This window comes from Dermacentor albipictus, chromosome 3, assembly GCF_038994185.2.
Source record: "Dermacentor albipictus isolate Rhodes 1998 colony chromosome 3, USDA_Dalb.pri_finalv2, whole genome shotgun sequence".
NCBI lineage: Eukaryota > Metazoa > Arthropoda > Arachnida > Ixodida > Ixodidae > Dermacentor > Dermacentor albipictus.
In genome coordinates, this window is record NC_091823.1 from 2,859,897 (window position 1) to 2,879,037 (window position 19,141).

Below are 19,141 nucleotides of genomic sequence, written 5' to 3' on the forward strand. Positions count from 1 at the left end.
CGGCGGTACCGAGCCAAGACAGAGTGGTGGATTCGCCGCTGCAGCTGCTTTTTGGTGAAGTGGAGTAGACCGCTCGGGCATCCCGCGACATCACATGGAAGATGAATTCTCGTGCTGCTTGCAGTTTGTGCGAGTTTCACGAGCCACTAACATCAGCGCAACATTATGCGATCAGGAAAGTACTGAAACACGAAAGCGCAGGCGGCGCAGAGTCGAGCGAAAACAAAACCTTTCGTCCGCCTGCGTCGTTGTCAACGGTAATGTCAATGAGTTTTTTTTTTTCCGAAAATGAAAGGAGTGGACAAGTAGCATTTTCTTTCATCTTATAATTCAATACGAGGATGCCTTTTGCTACAAGTTGTTGAGTACTAGTGACTGAATTTATCTGAGGAGTACTTTAGTCATCGGGCAAGTGCTTGAATGTCCCAGGGGAGTCCCTAATCATGTCCTCCATTTACCTCAATTTCTTCATTATTAAGGTTCTGTTAGCGATAATATTGACGCCTTAGAGATTCTAGCGCACTAATCTATCACTTTAGCTTGACTTAGTATTTGCCTTTAGTGTCGCTTTAAAGTCAACACGCTAAACGTGCTTCAACAGGGCTTTTGTGAACGGATGCATCATGTAAAAAGCAAATGTCAACGGTTTTGAACAGGATACGTAATCGTTTGCAAAGCTGTCGCTGCCAGTATCCATGCGTAGATGATGCTTCTTGACAGCCGGTTCAGTTTTAAACCCTTTCCTGTCTTATGGAGCAATGACCGTTTCCAGAGGGAAAGTTTAGCGTTTGGAGAGGATGGCTTCAGTGACACTCTCTCTGTCGTGTGCAGACAAGTGGCAACTACCTGCTCGCCACGTTCCGGTGCCAGGCGAACACATCGAGGCTCGAGGTCAAGATTCGCACCATCGAAGGCCAGCAGGGCGTTTTGCGTGCCTACGTCATTCCGCAGTTGCAGCCAAAGTGCTGCCAACTGCGCCAGTACCAGATACGGCCACTCTCGCTGCACCGGCGGGCGCACTCCGTGGATGACCAGGACAGGTGCCCATTCAGTTCTATTGACTTCCACGTTATATTAAGGCGATAGCGATAAGGGCCCCGCGTCGCAAAAAAATCCGGTGTCGGCGACCGGCGCCGACCGTCTTGTGAGCGAAAAATCGTTCCTAACCACACATTACGAACCACGCGAGCCCTCTGCGTGGCACAGAAACGTTACTGAACCAACGAATTCCTCAAAGTAAAATGCTTAAAAATGTCGTGGCTCTGCCCGAAAGGCGAAGCGCCGATTGCGATAGCGAATTAGTAGATAGCAATACGAAGTACGGATAGTAGATTTATCGGTCGTATAAACACCTAAAGATTCGCTTACTAACTAAATTAACAATGATATAATATGTGAGCGCGAATGAACAATGACTTAGAAAGAAACAGACACTCAGAGACAGCGCTGTCTTTGTGTGTCTCTTTCTTTCCAAGAACTCAATCAGTCGCGCTTACACATTCTATCGTGGATTCAAGCCAACTAACCCGCCAACATGTTTTTACTAAATTAACAAGCATGGTGCCACGCGCGCACTAGTAAACACGAATACATTTCGCTCGATGAGCGCGGCAACTCTCAAAATATTGCAGTGAGGAATCGCGGCACGAGAAGCGATCTAATTGACCTTGATGTCTCTCTCGCTCCAACGCAAACGAACGTCGATAGCACAGCGCATATGAAGCTACCGGCACTACGCGCACCCTGCAGAAATCGCAGATCGCAGCACCTAGACGCGGCAACGAAACGTGCGCCTGAGCAAGCGGAACGAACCAAAGAACTCGGTGTCTCGGAGGGGGAAGGACGCTTGATTCTGCAACCCGTGACAGAGCACGGCGAAACGTCGTCAAGGGAGAGAGAGTCGGGGCCGCGGACGCCTCGCACCGGTCCCCGCACAGCCCCGGATGGATGGATGGATGGATGTTATGAGCGTCCCCTTTGGAACGGGGCGGTGGGTTGCGCCACCAAGCTCTTGCTACTATACTGCCTAATAGTCTACCTAGGTTAAACAATGAAAAAAAAAACACTATGAACTACCACGCCCAAATTTTCTGATCCCCTATTGCGAACTGTGCTTTTGTACGTCTCCGTCTTTTGTCGTTTCCCTACTTTTCTTCCACCAATCCTCCAGTCGCCTCTTACTAATGTCTATTGCGGACATGTTTGCTTTACCACTGCTCCCTCTGAACCCAAGGGCTTCATGGAGGCCAGTGGTGCCTAAACCGACCGCTGGGTAGACGTCTTCACATTCTAATAAAACATGCTCCGTAGTTTCCCTAGCTTTACCACAGAAAGCACATGCTTCTTCTTCCTTCTTATATCTCGCTTTATAGGTGCGTGTTCTAAGGCATCCTGATTTCGCTTCAAAAAGTAATGAGCTTCCCTTTGAGTTATCATAAATGGTTTCTTTCCTGATTTCGTTTTTTCCTCTTAAGTATAGTTACTCACGGCAGGTTTCTTTTCTATTGCCGCCACCCATGAGATTAATTCAGCTTCTCTGACTTTCCGCTTGACCTTTGTTGTTGTGTTGTCCACCCTACAGGCCGCATACTTGCTGGTAAGCTTCCTAGTTTTTTTCCTCCACTGTGAATCAATGTTTTTCCTGTACAGATACCTGAACACTCTCCCAGCCCATTTACTTTCTTCCATATTCCTCAGCCGTTCTTCATACTCAATTTTACTGCAAGCTTCCCTTACTTCAAAACTAGTCCAGCCCATATCACCCTGCACAGCTTCATTTGTAGTCTTCCCGTGAGCGCCCAATGCGAGGCGACCCACTGACCTTTGGTTCCCGTCGAGTCCTGATTGTACCCCTGGTTTATAGCAAACAACCGCATTTCCAAAAGTAAGTCCTGGAACCATTACACCTTTCCACATACCTCGGAGGACCTCGTACCTATTGTATCCCCATAGCGCTCTGTGCTTCATTATGGCTGCATTTCTCTTCCCCTTTACTGTTATGGTTTTTTCCTGTGTTTCCATATATCCATTGCCTTCGTTTATCCATATACCAATGTATTTATATTCTGCTACCCGAGGTATTTCTTGGCCCTGTATCTCCACTATCTGTTCACTGTTTTCATTGAATACCATAACACCTGATTTTCTAACACTAAACTTCAAGCCTAAATCGTTGCCTTCCTGTCCACAGATATTAGCCAGACGTTGCATATCACTTTGCTTGTTTGCTAGCAACACAGTGTCGTCCGCATAAAATAAACCTGGGAGTTGCTGCTATATTACTGTACCCTCTTTGTATGAGAGATTAAACCCGATATTACTTCCTTCTAGCGCCCTCTCCATCCTCACCATGTGCATCATAAACAACAGCGGCGATAAAGGGCACCCCTGCCTCAGTCCCTTGTTGATATGAACTTTCTCCTCGCTCCTCATCCCTTCCCATTCAACGCAAACAGTATTTTCTAGATAAATCTCTCTCAAAAGCTGTATACAATCGTTACCTAAGCCTTCCCCTTCCAGGATATCCCACAAAATGTTGCGGTCCACGTTGTCGTAGGCTCCTGTAATGTCAAAAAAGGCCACATACAATGGTCTGCTTTCTGCTTTTGATATTTCAATACACTGAGTAAGAACAAACAAGTTGTCATCTAAACGCCTACCTATTCTGAAACCATTCTGAAGCTCTCCCAAAATGCCATTATTCTCTGTCCATGCTTGAAGCTTTAATTTGATTGCCTGCATTGCTAGCCTGTATATTACCGATGTAATGGTCAACGGTCTATAAAATGCCCCAATGCGCGCGTGGCGCGCCACCTGTCGGGGGCAGCGCCGTACATTGAGAGGAGGGGGGTCTTCTCTGTTTGCCGCAAGATGACTCTGCGTGTGCGGAAAGCGCAGAAGAAATGTGGCGGAAACGCACTTCGCTACTCGTGTAACTGCAACTTCTGTAAGTTACATGCTCATAATTACCGATATACACCGAAGTATATGCACCAATATGCACCCACCAATCACACGCTCAGTCCGATGCGGAGCGCCTCGTAAGTGTTCGCTGCGCCGTAGCGCATTGTGTTACACCCCTTGGCGGGTCGACGGGAACGCTGTCGCGTTCCACTCTTGAAGGCGAAGCTTAAGCGTCCTCCAAATTTTTCAACGCGCAACATAAGTTAGAGTTTATTCTCTCTATTTTTCTACCGACCTGAGCAGTGACCACAAAGAGTTGAACCATATCTAATCACATCATGATCCACAGCATGTACAATGTCATAGCGAATCGAAATATGGAATATTGTGCATTAAGCAAGATAATGTGCGGGTTTTCTAGAAACATGATTCAGGTGAGAGTTCCTGGATAGGTCGCAGTGAAAATGTAGTCCAAGGTATTTTACTGAGGATGCAGGTTTAAGTGCTAAAGTGCTAAAAGTGTTGGCAGAGGAGAGGGCGTGGCGTCCGGCGAGAACATCGAGGTTCCTTTCATCCGCGAGACACCGTGCAAATAACCATGCAATATACCACGATACGCTAACGTTGACAATTATTTGATTTTGCTCGTGAACACTCTTGGTAAATTTAATAATTTCTTGAAGGTATTCGAAGTTACTAAGTCAAAAGAGTAATTATCTGTTTGTTTTTTCTCTTAAGATGAGGCATCGGGGGTGCGGGAGGGGGCTAGTTTTATTATTAGAAACATTTTTACCGGCAGTATAATTTTCAGGTTTTCATGATAAAATTGAAAATCGGAATCGTCAGGGTGTGGCAAGCTGCAGCAGTAACACAGTTTTTCAGATCAATTTTCAGAAACGCACAATAGGCTCAGTATGTGCTAGTCAGATTAAAATAGAGCAAAATAAATGTAATGTTAAGTGTACCTGTCGCCACATGTTGAAAATACTTTGCCATAGCAGCCAATGCGTGGTTGAAGTGAACCGCTGACGAGTAGCGTGTACCAATCGGTTGCACGGACAACTCAGCACAGCCTGAACATTATAATATAAACTTAATGATCTACTGCGCTGCCTGAGCTCAAAAGCCGTTCCTTCCCTTCAGCAGCAGTTGGCTCGAAGAAAACAAACGCGAGACCCGCCTGCTGTGGCCTCACAGAGCGTTTTTCCCGCAGGCCACTGAATGTGCTGAAACTTTGCGGTCCATTCAGCCTGGCCGAGATGCATGCGTGGCTGGTGCTGAGCCTTCCGGAGGTGGCCGAGAGGCCACCGGCGACGGACTCGGCCACGCTTCACTTTGTCTCCACGTTCCTCGGGACGTTGCTCACTTGCGTTTACAGGTAGGCAGCACTGATCAACCAGAGCTGGAAACTAACCGGCCTCACCATCCAGCTTGAATCAGTAGACATTTGTGCGCAGGATGAGCAAACTTTCTGTGTAAATGCTCGCCGCTGTATGTACACAAGCTCACTGCGGGTCACAATCATGAGATCCTCAAGCACTTAGACGAGTGAGTGTACACACGCAGCGAAAAGTAAATCGTCGCAAAGAGCGCGCTTATGAGGAGGCAATGTCTACACCACGCTCACGACCAACATGGCGAAACTGTGGCTGGTGCCGTAACCGGCCGTCGATTTGATCGATTAAAAACGGATATGTTTAAAGATGATCCCATAGCCAGAGTTACCTTATACTGCGTACACGTCATGTAGTGTGGCATCGCTCGAAACTGTCGCACTTAAAGGGACACTACAGGTAAATATTAAGTCAAGCTCAAATGACGGATTCGTTCTCGACAATCTCTGAGGCGACAACATTATCGTGCACGAAGTAGGTACAGGCAAGGCGCAGAAGACCAGGACTTAGGAAGAAGAACACAAACGACAAGACGTCCTAAGACAACAAGACGACAAGACGTCCTAAGTGCTGGTCTTCTGCGCCTTGCCTGTACCTACTTCAAGCATGAACCAACTAGCCCAAGCAAGAGTTTTACTTAATTATCGTGCACAGAGCCTTAATAATCGAGAAATTGACGTAAATGCCGGACATGAGTAGAGACTCCCCCGGGACATTGAAGTACTTGCGCGATCACGAAAGCATTCCTCATTCAAATTCTGTCACTGGTACTCAACCACTTGTTGCAAAAAAACATCCGTGCTTTGTATTGTAAGCCGAAATAAAATGCTACTTGTCCAGCTCTATTTCACTTTTAGGAAAAAGAACTCTCTGAAATAACTCGTGACAACGAAGCGGGTAGTCGAAAGGTTTCATTTTCGCTCGACTCCGCGCCGCCCACGTTTTCGCGTTTCACAGTACTTTCGTCATCGCGTTGTGGAGCGCTGGTTTTTGGGGCTCGCGAAACTCGCACGAACTGCAAGTAGCAGAAAATTCAACTTGCATATGACGTCGTGGGGTGCCTGAACGGTTTATCTATATAGGTGTTCTGTGGGTCTATGCCACTTGACCAAAAAGAAGCTCCAGCGGCGAATCCACTGCTCTGCCTTGTCTCGGTACCACCGTCTGTCGGGCACCGTTTCACTCACCGACGGCAGCAAAGGGCGGCGGGAAGTTTGAATTGCGGTAAATGTATTCGGACCCTTAAGATGCAATTTTCTCGTAAACTAAGTCTCTTCATGGCACGAAACAAGCGTTGCGAGGCCTGTGGAATGGTATCTCAACAGTCCACGTCGACTTAGTATTTGCCTTTAGTGTCCGAGGCCCCTGAAACGATTCGGACAAATTTTGTAGACGCGTAAGGTAAAAATGAAAGTTAATCATTCGCACCACAATATGTGTGAAGGGACTCATATTAAGAGAGCTACGGGCGAGAACATGATACCCTCCTCCATAGGCACGCATTTTCTCCTCAACTCGTTCGCCGAGTGATCGGGGCTAAGCTCCGCTTTCACTGGCTTGCCTCATGATGGTACGTCGTGTCATCGACTTCCGGTTCTCTAGGAGCGAGCGCACAAAGTTTCCAACCTCTCCAGCAGCTGCTTGGCAGTCGACCCCAAGCGAGAGCTATCGAAGCAGCGTGCGTTGCGAGCATTCTGTCGCAGCGCCGAACGTATCTGACGTTCCAGTAACCACAGGTGAGCTAGGCGTTTCGACGGATGGCTGGAGACATAAACTCAAGCTGATGAAGGAACTTTAGCGTAGGCGTATGTGAGCAGCCTGATAGGTCTGCACGGTTCAGCATCTGTTGGTGCACAGCTTAACCAGCCAAACAAAGGGCTAATGTTGCTCTAACCAAGTATAAAACATTTTAAACATTTACAAAAACAACGTGCTAACTATTACACTCCTGCGAAAATTTTGCACAAGCAGCAAAAAAGAATACATTTCGTTACTGCTATTCTGTGTGGTTGAGCTCTGTGCCACCAGGTGGCTGCACCGTGCATACCATTCACATTTGCGCTGCTGCTCATCCCGTGAAACGGCACGGTCAAACGGTCAGGCCCTGTCCTCTTGCGCTTGCGTTTACCCAAATATCGGACTCGCAAAACGCTATTGCGGTAGTAATCCTCCGCAGTAGAGTGACGGCCGCAAACGTGCAAATTCTGGCGCCGATCGGATAGCGGCAGGCCGATGCGCTGCAGCCAGACCGCTCGTCTGCTGATCGCAGCTTGACATATTGCCCGTTGCTACGTTTGAAGCCCCAAGGAAACAAAAACGAGTCATAGTGCTCGCGAAAAGAGTGAAACCGATTCTGACCGCGGAGCTCTCTTCAAAATGGAGCACGTTGTAACACAAGCAGACGACGCTTTCAGGGTCTGGACGTGCTTAAGTGCAGTGAGAAATTGTTCTTGTGCATTCTCTCTCTATCACTTTCTTTTTATAGAGACAAATTAACATGCCAAATATTACGAACAACATTTTTTCACCATAAAGTTGGAAAAAGCTGATGACGTGCCCTGGGCAGCCAGTCGGATAGCTCGCCCTACTAACGTCATTAGGGTAAATGACGTCAAATGGGTAGGAGCGGCTTGAAATTCAGCCGAGTGATGTGCTGCGATCGGCAGTGATGTACATTTAGAAGACCTTATAATAAATTACACGCTTCACGCGGAGCACTTGAATGTGTCAATTAATGATCAGCAGGACAGGGTCTAACGACTCGGCACGTTTGTACAAAATGGTCAAAATAATTTCATGGTCCGTTTAAAGGGCCCCTCACCAGGCCCAATAGCAAACTTGGTTATACGCTGGAAGTTGTGACATGTCCTTTAGAGAGCGTTCTGCCACAAAAAAAATTCATATCTGCCCAATAATAGCCGAGATGGAAATATTTCAGTGCCGTGAACCCATAATTTCAGCAGGCAGGCTCCACTGCTAAGCAAGACCCTCTCTTTACTCGGCCCGTCTAGTCTCCGCAAGCAAAATTCCTTCCCTGCGTTCTCCCATACCGAACCTCGAGGATCGCGTGACACAAACGTCACAGGCCCCACCCTAATTTGTTTTTCTCGCATTTTTTTTTCGGCACTCGCAATAACGCTGATGGCGTCGCGCGCGAGCTGTGGTCTCGTTCGGGCAGCGCACGATTTCGCCCGCTGTGCACAAGGAAACATGACTAGTGGTATAATTCTATGCTACACGTATACTGAGGAAGAACAAGCGGATCGCAGAGCATGATCACGCGCTGGAGCACGGTAGAAAATGGCGGTTTCGGTACCTAAGCACTTGACCGCACGACCGTGGGAACAAGCAGATGAAGCGGATGTACATGAATCTTGCTTCGGTGCAAAGTAAAGCGAAAAACACGCGGACGTTCAGTTTGTGTTTTATTATTTCTCTAAACTTCAATTCGTCAATTCAAGCAACAGATCGCACAGATAACACATGTTGTCTTGAATTATTCTCGAAGTCGTGCATCACCACGAGCGACGTCATACTGCGGACACGACTACGTAGGCGCAGGGCCGTGACTACGTCATCCTGCGGTTTGGAGCGCGGCGGCCGTAAAGAGAAGGAAAAATCGGCGTTTGAAATTTCTGATCTTTCTGCAGCGCGTAGCGATGTAATACTTTGCAGACACGATCCTTGTCGCGCATTGTATGCTCTGCGCTTGTCAGCTCAAGATGACCATACGTACTGAGGGTCCCTTTTAGGCATTCTTGTTTCCCAGCATAATGGAGCCAGATGACAAACGTATAGCTTAGTTCCATTAATATTGCTCAGTGAACATCGTTCACTCGACCATAGCTGCGTTCATAGTCGTTTGAATAATATCTGAAATAAGAAGTCCCTTTGTTTCAGCTAGTATATTATACCGGAACAAATGTTTTATGCGAAGCATATTACTAGAGCTCAACCCAGCTCCTCAGGCGCGGCGGTGTCGCCTTCAATACCACGTGAGACCGTGACGTCACGACAGAGGAGAAACGGGGCTCCAACTCGCGGCGTCGCCTTCAAGGCTGACCACGTGACACCTTGACGTCACGACAGAGGAGAAACGGGGCTCCAACTCGCGCCGTCGCTCGCGGCGTCGCGGCGGTATATAAGCAGCTGCGCTTGCCTCTGCTAGACACTCACGAGGTGAGATGCCTCCTGGAGACAGAGCTGCTCGTTGGAATGAGAAGCGAAGGTTGCGGCGTGCTACAGAGACTGTTTCTAGGTGGCTTTGCTACGGCGCAGCGACTACGCGCCCCGCATCGGACGCGGTGAGCGTCGAGCAACGCAGCGTTCGGCGCGACAACGAAATGTGCGCCTGAGCATGCGCCGCACGCCTGAGCCGACGCCGACGACACCGGCTTTTCTGCGACACGAGCTCCTTAACGCTGTCGCGTTAAAATAAAGGCTAGTATGCTTCGCATCCTTGGCTTAACCTTAGCTGAGCCACAGCCAGTTTTTTTAAAATCGCCATGGAGTAAAGTATATGCCCCATCGGTTGGAGTGCTCAATAAAGCAACAAAAATGAAGCCTTGGCAACCACAGGCAACAGCTGCCGCCATTCACGGCGCCACCAATGTTTTCCAGAGGTCTTTCATCATTTCTTTTGTAAAACCTCGTGATTTACCGATTATTAACTATCGTGACAGCACCAAACATTTCAGAAAAATTCAATACCTTACTTGAGCGAAAATTGAGCCCGTGATGGAAAAGTCCTGTTATTTTAATGTACGCTTTCTTTTTGAGTGCCAACGGTCATTCCTACGTCTTGGGATTGTTGTAAAAGAAAACAAATATCTACCTTGTGGACGAATGGAGTGTAAGAAAGTGATGGCCAATTCAATCAGTGATGAGTTCCCCGCCACAAGCATAGCGATCAGTCACAATATAGTTCTCTGGCATTTGATATTGATTAAGTTAATTATGCAGCATGCAAGAATAAAGCTAGCGGTAAGTGCAATGATGCATCATGTTTGTTATTTTTTTCAGACGTGGCGAAGCAATATTCAAATCCGACAACGTTTCGACAATATCTATACTAAAGGACTTTCTTGCTAAGCAGGCCACTCGGAAAAAGATCAGATTGGACATCGTATGTGGTGCGTTGACTTGTGTTGCGCTTTCGAGCGGAGCCATTAAGAAAGAAGGCAATGTAGTGTGGAGGCTTTGCTCACCTCCACATAGCGCAATTTACGAGCGATTTCAACTCACTGCTTTGCTAGACATTAGTGATAACCTTTGTAAAATTATTAGTGCACAAATGTTAATGGTGATCAGCATTCTTTGCTTACTTTGGGCACATCTATCTATCTATCTATCTATCTATCTATCTATCTATCTATCTATCTATCTATCTATCTATCTATCTATCTATCTATCTATCTATCTATCTATCTATCTATCTATCTATCTATCTATCTATCTATCTATCTATCTATCTATCTATCTATCTATAGCCGGTGAAAGCAGATACCGCCAGAAAAAATTACAGCAGAATTCCCCTAACGATGAGTGTTGATGATCCTGCGATTAACTATCAAGCAATATAACGACACGCCGTATAGCTCAAGTCGCGTTTACTAAAACACTGTAGTGGTCAATATGAGAATCGCTGCATCGCCTACATGCGACATACACTACTGCATGTCACTGGCATCGGCCCACGTATCTATGACATTAGCTTGCTCAATTCAACCATGGGCATGAAGGGATGGCGGCGACGCACTAACAACGATGCAAAGACGGAGAAAGGATGGCGTCGATGGAAGGACAACGACAGTATGACGACGATGGTATGACAACAATTAAATGCCGACAATTCTGAAAGTGCTGTCCGAATCCCCCGAAAATATATCATGTACCTAGGCGCTTTCACGTCCGCATGCGTGCGAGAGATTCGGGAACCACGATATTAGGACCATTGAGAATTGACACAACAATATGTAAGCTATGGCGATCAGCGAAACCCACATAGGGCGGGTAAATAAACGGATCTCTTAGGCATGTAGGGCCATCTGGGCTGTACTTTTCGGCGATACGGTAGCCTCGCCGCCTGCGGGATTATATGACTGAGCTATGCCGAATTCTCGGTTGCGATAGTCGGAAGTTCGAATCCTTCTATGATTTTCTATTTTGGATGTGACGATGGTGTGCGTGAATTTTACGTCCTCCAGTGCACTACATCCGCAGGCTTGGATTGACACCTGACACCGGCAAACTATGGCGAGCGCAAGTGAGCCTATACTACTCCTGATACGTACAAGCAAATTAGGAAGGCCCACTAAGCTTCAACAAAGACACTCCCTCATCCGAACAGGAATTGGCTTCCCTGGTGCAGTATTCAGCCACTCTCTCCCTCATATGATTCCTACAAATAACCCATGGCCCTCAGTCCCCAGCAGCTGTGGAGTTCCTGACCAAGGCGATGGTCAGACCTGTAACGCCGCAGAGGGCGCTAAGAATCTTTGCACCCGGACAGGCCTTCAATGGAAACTGACCCTGGCAACCTTTAACAGCCGAACTCTGTCGAGCGAAGCTAGCTTAGCAGGACTTCTTGAAGAACTATCAGATATTGTTTGGGATATCATTGGCCTTAGCGAGATTAGAAGAACTGGTGAGGCTTGTACAGTGCTGACAAACGGCCATGTCCTCTGCTATAGAGGTCTCCCAGATAAGAAGCAATGCGGGGTAGGATTCCTAATCCATAAGGACATAGCGGGCAACATTGACGAATTCTACAGCATTAATGAGAAGGGAGCAGTAGTCGTAATCACACTTAATAAGAGGTATACATTAAAGGTTGTAGAAGCCTATGCTCCAGCCACCATGATGAGGAAGCAGATCAGTTTTATGAAGATGTTGAATTAGCAATGAGAAAAGTGCAAACTAAGTATCCTGTAGCAATGGGTGACTTCAATGCAAAAGTGGGGAAAAAGCAGGCTGGTGAACAAGCAATTGGCAACTACGGTGTCAATTATAGGAACGCTAGAGGAGAGACGCTGGTAGAATTCGCAGAAAAAAGTAAGCTGCGAATAATGAACACCTTTTTCAGGAAGCGTGGCACCATAAAATGGACCTGGTTACGCCCTAAGGAAGCAGGAAATGAAATTGATTGCATACTTTCTGCCGATCCCAGCATAGTGCAGGATGTAGAAGTGATAGGTACGGTAAAGTGCAGTGATCGTAGGTTAGTGAGGGCTAGGATTCACCTCAATTTGAAGAGAGAAAGAGTAAAATTGGTCAAGAAGAAACAGGTGAGCCTAGAGGCAGTAAGGGTAAAATCAGACAAATTCAGGCGAGTTCTTGCAAAGAAGTATGCAGCCTTAGAACGGAGAGATGAAGATGACATAGAGGTAATGAATGAAACCGTAACTAGCATGGCTTCAGAGGGAGCAGTTGAAGTGAGAGGCAAGGCACCAAGGCAACCAGTAGGCAAGCTCTCCCAAGTAACAAAGATCCTAAAAACGAAACGACAAAGAACGAAAGTGACCTGTTCAATAGATAAGACAGAATTCGCGGAGCTGTCAAAACTGATCAACAAGGCGAAAATAAGTGATATTCGAAATTACACCGTGAGAAACAATGAAGAAGCCATCAAAAATGGACGCAGCGTGAAATGAATGAGACGGAAATTTGGCATAAGACAGAGCAAGGTGCATTTACTGAAAGATAAGCAGGGTAATATCATCAGCAATCTCGAAGATAAAGTAAAAGCAGTGGAAGAATTCTATACTGACTTGTGCAGTACCCAGAAGACTTAGAATAACTCCATTCGAAACAGTAATGAACAGGATACATAATTTCCTGCGATGAGGTCACAAGGGAAACGGGGAAGAGCGGCAGGCGAAGATGGAATAAAAGTCAATTTTATCAAAGATGGCGGAGACATAATGTTTGGAAAGCTGGCGGCTGTTTATACGAAGTGTCTCTTGACTGCAAGGGTCCCATGAAACTGGAAGAATGCAAACATTATACTAATCCACAATAAGGGAGACGTTAAAGATTTGAATAATTATAGGCCCATTAGCTAACTTTCCGCATTGCATAAAATATTCACCACGATAATTTCTAATAGAATAGGGCAACGCTTGACTTCAGTCAACCAAGAGAACATGCTGGCTTCAGGAAGGGACACTCTACGATGGACCACGCCCCTGTCATCAATCAGGTAACCAAGAAATCTGCAGAGTACAATCAGCCTCTCTATATGACTTTCATCGATTATGAAAATTCATTTGATTCAGTAGAGATACAAGCAGTTATAGACGCATTACTTATTCAAAAAGTACAGGACGCTTACGTAAATATTTTGAAGATTATCTACAAAGATTCCACAGCTACCTTATTCTCTCCAAGAAAAGTAGAAAGATACCTATAAAGAAGAGGGTCAGGCAAGGCAACACAATCTCTGCAATGCTATTCACTGCATGCTTGGAAGAAGTGTTTAGGCTATTAGACTGGGAAGGTTTAGGAGTGAGAATCAATGACGAATATCTCAGCAACCTTCGGTTTGCAGATGACATTGTCCTGTTCAGCAACACAGGGGACAAATTGTAACAGATGATAGAGGGCCTTAACAGAGAAAGTGTAAGAGCGGTGTTGAAGATTAATGTAGCAGACAAAGGTAATGTTCAATAGCCTGGCAAGGGAACAAGACTTCAGGATCACAGTCAGTTTCTAGAGTCTGTGAAGGAGTACGTTTATCTAGGTCAATTACTCACAGGGAACCCTCATCATAAGAACAAAATTGAGAAAAGAATAAAAATGGGTTGGAATTCATACGGCAGACATTGTGAGATCCTGACTGGAAGCTCAACACTATCATTGAAAAAAACGATGTACAATCAATGCAAGCAACTGGTGCTAACATATGGGGCAGACATTTGGAGACTCACAAAGACGCTGGAGAACAAGTTAAGGACCACGCACAGAGCGATGGAACGAACATTGATAGGCGTAACGTTAAGAGATAGAAAGAGAGCGTTGTGGATCAGAGAACAAACGGGAATTGCCGATATTCTAATTCAGATTAACGTATTGTATGTATTGTATGTATTCAGATTAACGTATTGATGTATTGCGGAGGTTAGATAACCGTTGGACCATTAGGGTTACAGAATAGGTACCGAGAGAAGCGAAGTGTAGTAGAGGATGGCGGAAAACTAGATGGGGCGATGAAATTAGGAAATTCGCGGATACTAGTCGAAATCTGTTGGCGCAGGACAGAGGTTTTTGGAGATCGCAGGGAGAGGGACGAAGAGTGTATGAGGAGGATAGCGTAACGATAACGGCATGACGACAGTTTAATGAAGAAGCTGGATTGATGACGATGGAACAACCCCGACGGCATCACGACGACGTTATGACTAAATGCGTGATCACTTTATGACGTCGATGGCGTGACGAGGGCTTTATTACGGGAGTCGGGTGCAAAGCTGCAATGGCGACGATCATACGAGCACGATGGCATCATGACGACGAGTCGTTTAAAATCTACCAGACAACTTGGTCCAGTGCGTCGGCGTATAAAGTGTGACGACGACAGCATTACGTGTCAGAATATAATTCTGGACTGAAGACGATGGAGCGACCATGACGGCGTCACGAACACGAGCACACATGTAGTGGCCTAAGCTGGTAGACAACTTGGGTAGGTGCGATGGCCTAAGAGTATCGTTAGACAGACAGACAGACAGACAGACAGACAGACAGACAGACAGACAGACAGACAGACAGACAGACAGACAGACAGACAGACAGACAGACAGACAGACAGACAGACAGACAGACAGACAGACAGACAGACAGACAGACAGACAGACAGACAGACAGACAGACAGACAGACAGACAGACAGACAGACAGACAGACAGACAGACAGACAGACAGACAGACAGACAGACAGACAGACAGACAGACAGACAGACAGACAGACAGACAGACAGACAGACAGACAGACAGACAGACAGACAGACAGACAGACAGACAGACAGACAGACAGACAGACAGACAGACAGACAGACAGACAGACAGACAGACAGACAGACAGACAGACAGACAGACAGACAGACAGACAGACAGACAGACAGACAGACAGACAGACAGACAGACAGACAGACAGACAGACAGACAGACAGACAGACAGACAGACAGACAGACAGACAGACAGACAGACAGACAGACAGACAGACAGACAGACAGACAGACAGACAGACAGACAGACAGACAGACAGACAGACAGACAGACAGACAGACAGACAGACAGACAGACAGACAGACAGACAGACAGACAGACAGACAGACAGACAGACAGACAGACAGACAGACAGACAGACAGACAGACAGACAGACAGACAGACAGACAGACAGACAGACAGACAGACAGACAGACAGACAGACAGACAGACAGACAGACAGACAGACAGACAGACAGACAGACAGACAGACAGACAGACAGACAGACAGACAGACAGACAGACAGACAGACAGACAGACAGACAGACAGACAGACAGACAGACAGACAGACAGACAGACAGACAGACAGACAGACAGACAGACAGACAGACAGACAGACAGACAGACAGACAGACAGACAGACAGACAGACAGACAGACAGACAGACAGACAGACAGACAGACAGACAGACAGACAGACAGACAGACAGACAGACAGACAGACAGACAGACAGACAGACAGACAGACAGACAGACAGACAGACAGACAGACAGACAGACAGACAGACAGACAGACAGACAGACAGACAGACAGACAGACAGACAGACAGACAGACAGACAGACAGACAGACAGACAGACAGACAGACAGACAGACAGACAGACAGACAGACAGACAGACAGACAGACAGACAGACAGACAGACAGACAGACAGACAGACAGACAGACAGACAGACAGACAGACAGACAGACAGACAGACAGACAGACAGACAGACAGACAGACAGACAGACAGACAGACAGACAGACAGACAGACAGACAGACAGACAGACAGACAGACAGACAGACAGACAGACAGACAGACAGACAGACAGACAGACAGACAGACAGACAGACAGACAGACAGACAGACAGACAGACAGACAGACAGACAGACAGACAGACAGACAGACAGACAGACAGACAGACAGACAGACAGACAGACAGACAGACAGACAGACAGACAGACAGACAGACAGACAGACAGACAGACAGACAGACAGACAGACAGACAGACAGACAGACAGACAGACAGACAGACAGACAGACAGACAGATAGATATGCTCAAAATGCATCAAGTATGAAAAGAATGCTAATCGCATTACAAAGATAAACAAGCGTCAATGTAGTCGTATAGAGTTACACTCTTAAGCAAACTTACGCCCCTTTGCCAAACAACAATCCTCACCTGTCTTGCCCGCATTTCCTTTCTTCAACACGCAGAGCCCGGTACTTCCAAGTCACGAGCGGCATGCCCGTTATCAGCATGACCGAGCATTCTCGACAGGAAAGTAGCGAGCGCAGCGTTTTCGAGGAGGGAAACGCAAGCAAGACAGATGACGATTATTGTTCTGTGGCAAATATACACCCCGAAGGGTGTACATTTTATTACACTTTACACTCTACAACGAAATTACACCCTTTGGGTCGTATCTTGCCGCACAACCATAAACGTCATCTGTTTTGTCCGCATTTCCTTTCTTTAACGCTGTAAGCCCGCTACTTCCCAGTAACGAACGGCATGCGTGTTATCAGCATGACGTAGCATTGCCGACAGGAAAGTAGTTGAAAAGGCCGCGCCCACTACTTTCCGGTCGGGAATACTACGTCATGCTGATAATGCGCATGCCGTTCGTTACTGGCAAGTACAAGGCTCACAGCGTTAAATAAAGGAAATGCGGAAAGACAGATCACGTTTATCGTTGTGTGGCAAGATAGAACCCAAAGGATGTAATTTTGTTTTAGAGTGTACATTCCGGCAATAAACAAAGTATTTTGTTTTATGTAGACAGTGTATGTAATAATTACGCAAATTCTTTACGCAAATTTTAAAGAGAAAAAAGAACGTTTCATTTCACCAAATCTATATTTTTATCCATAATAGATGTTAAGTAAACACAAACGTAACTGAAACGTTCCGCCTCCACTGAAGGACATACATAAGCGGCGGCTCACGGGGCACTGTGCTAAATGTAACAGAATGATAGCGCCTGTACTTACCTAACACGCATTAGAGTCAAGCATCCGCCACAACCCCAAGAGAACATTGCAATTTGATCAGTTCGGTAGACAATAAGCATGGCTCAGTGGTGATTGAAGCATTGTTTCAGATATCAATTACGACAGCATAGCGCACACGCTACGGATGATTCACCCGAAGCTTGAGTACCAGCTGATATTGGCCAAGAAGGTGCAGCTCGTGGAAGCCTTGAAGGTAAGAGAACTCGGAATTGTGATGTTGTTTCCTTCAAGAGAACATTGTGTGGCACCGCGGAACCTAAACTGCAGTGAAAGTTCGTTGATCAAGAAGCAGTATTTTATTAATGGACTCCTTTTGACTTCGTACTATTGGTACACGAAAGTTTACAAAAAGTGACATCAGCGAATACAGTGTGACGTTCCAATGAATCAGAATAAGAGGCGTTTAATGCTTGGAAATGCGGCTTTATAGACCATGCTCCACACCGGACCGTCGGCCACTTCTGACGGCACCGTTTCTAGGTGTTTCATCGACCACACTGAGCACCTGACTTTCGAAATGCAAACAAAAAGTCACTCAGTGAAACAAACTCGGAAGTAAAGAAATTGCTGGCCCTCCCGTAATAAAGAGTAGATGAAACCATGAGTGGCAACCGGCAAATCAGATTGGTTGGAGGTGATACTAGCCACAATCTTAAAATGGGTATAGTGCAAGTTCGCAACTGTACACCTCTCCACACCGCACCACACCATACTGTGCACTGACCCATGTGCACGCTGTCCAGCTAGATGAAAGACGGCTGAGGGCGGCACGACAGGCATGCAGCGAAAGACTCCAGGGAGACAGAGCGCACGGCCGAGCTAGAAGCAGCGCCTGAAGGAGGCGTCACGCAGCCTGTCGCCATCTCTCGAGGCGACGCAAAGCCCGCGCCGCAGAACTCAAGCACAGCTGGCGTTCAAAAGAACCCCGGCAAACTTGTCTTCGCGCTAAAAGGACTGTATGTTTGAACGTCACTATATGAAACTGCTAATTAAATTTCAACGTATGAAAAGTTCCAGCTTGATTGATATTGTGAAAAAAAACATAAGGAACTTGGAAGCAGTATTTTTCGGTAACTTGTGTGGGCCGGAACTAGCGTATGTAATGCGGTCCGCTACGAAGGGTTGGGAGCCAGACACCGCATTTTCCTAAGTTTTTATGGGTTGCCCGGATGATCTCGTTTGAGTGCCCGGTAGCAGCTCTGGCTTTTGGCTCAAGCTCACTGGAAGGTCGCCGACAACTGGAGATCAAAGCATTTCATGCTTAAAATCCAGTGTGCATACGATGTGCATTGCTCTCTGAGTAAAAAAAAAACTTAACCAATGTATGTTGTAAAAGAAATTGTTCATTCCTCTTTCAATAGAGCCGGTCAAACACAAAAGTGAAACTTATATTCTGAGAAGCAGTGGTAGCTACGTTGGGCATTCGCAAATTGGCATCTATAATGTGCACAGTCATTCATTAATTACAGCTTCGCTCGAAGGGCGAAGCTATGACTGCGATAGCAAGCACGCGAGGCCTGCGCTGCTGCGCAGCGTAAACAGCACTCCGGCAAAGCAACACACCGACAACAAACAAT

General features: G+C 46.6%; 2 protein-coding genes across 7 annotated transcripts in view; one reads left to right on the forward strand and one right to left on the reverse strand.

The window, feature by feature from the left end:
- LOC135919931 (transient-receptor-potential-like protein) overlaps positions 1–19,141 on the reverse strand; it is a 397,285-nt gene that overhangs the window by 329,270 nt on the left and 48,874 nt on the right. The gene's annotated exons all lie outside the window — the stretch shown is intronic.
- Positions 1–19,141, forward strand: part of LOC135919932 (BBSome complex member BBS7-like) — a 69,624-nt gene that overhangs the window by 41,744 nt on the left and 8,739 nt on the right. The window contains exons 14-17 of one of the 4 annotated variants that reach the window (XM_065453947.2): positions 832–1,040; positions 5,117–5,281; positions 10,320–10,429; positions 17,654–17,757. In XM_065453947.2, coding sequence (XP_065310019.1) covers positions 832–1,040; positions 5,117–5,281; positions 10,320–10,429; positions 17,654–17,757 — 588 coding nt within the window. The remainder of the gene's footprint in view (positions 1–831; positions 1,041–5,116; positions 5,282–10,319; positions 10,430–17,653; positions 17,758–19,141) is intronic. The other 3 variants (XM_070534947.1, XM_065453950.1, XM_065453949.1) reach the window with 3 other exon arrangements.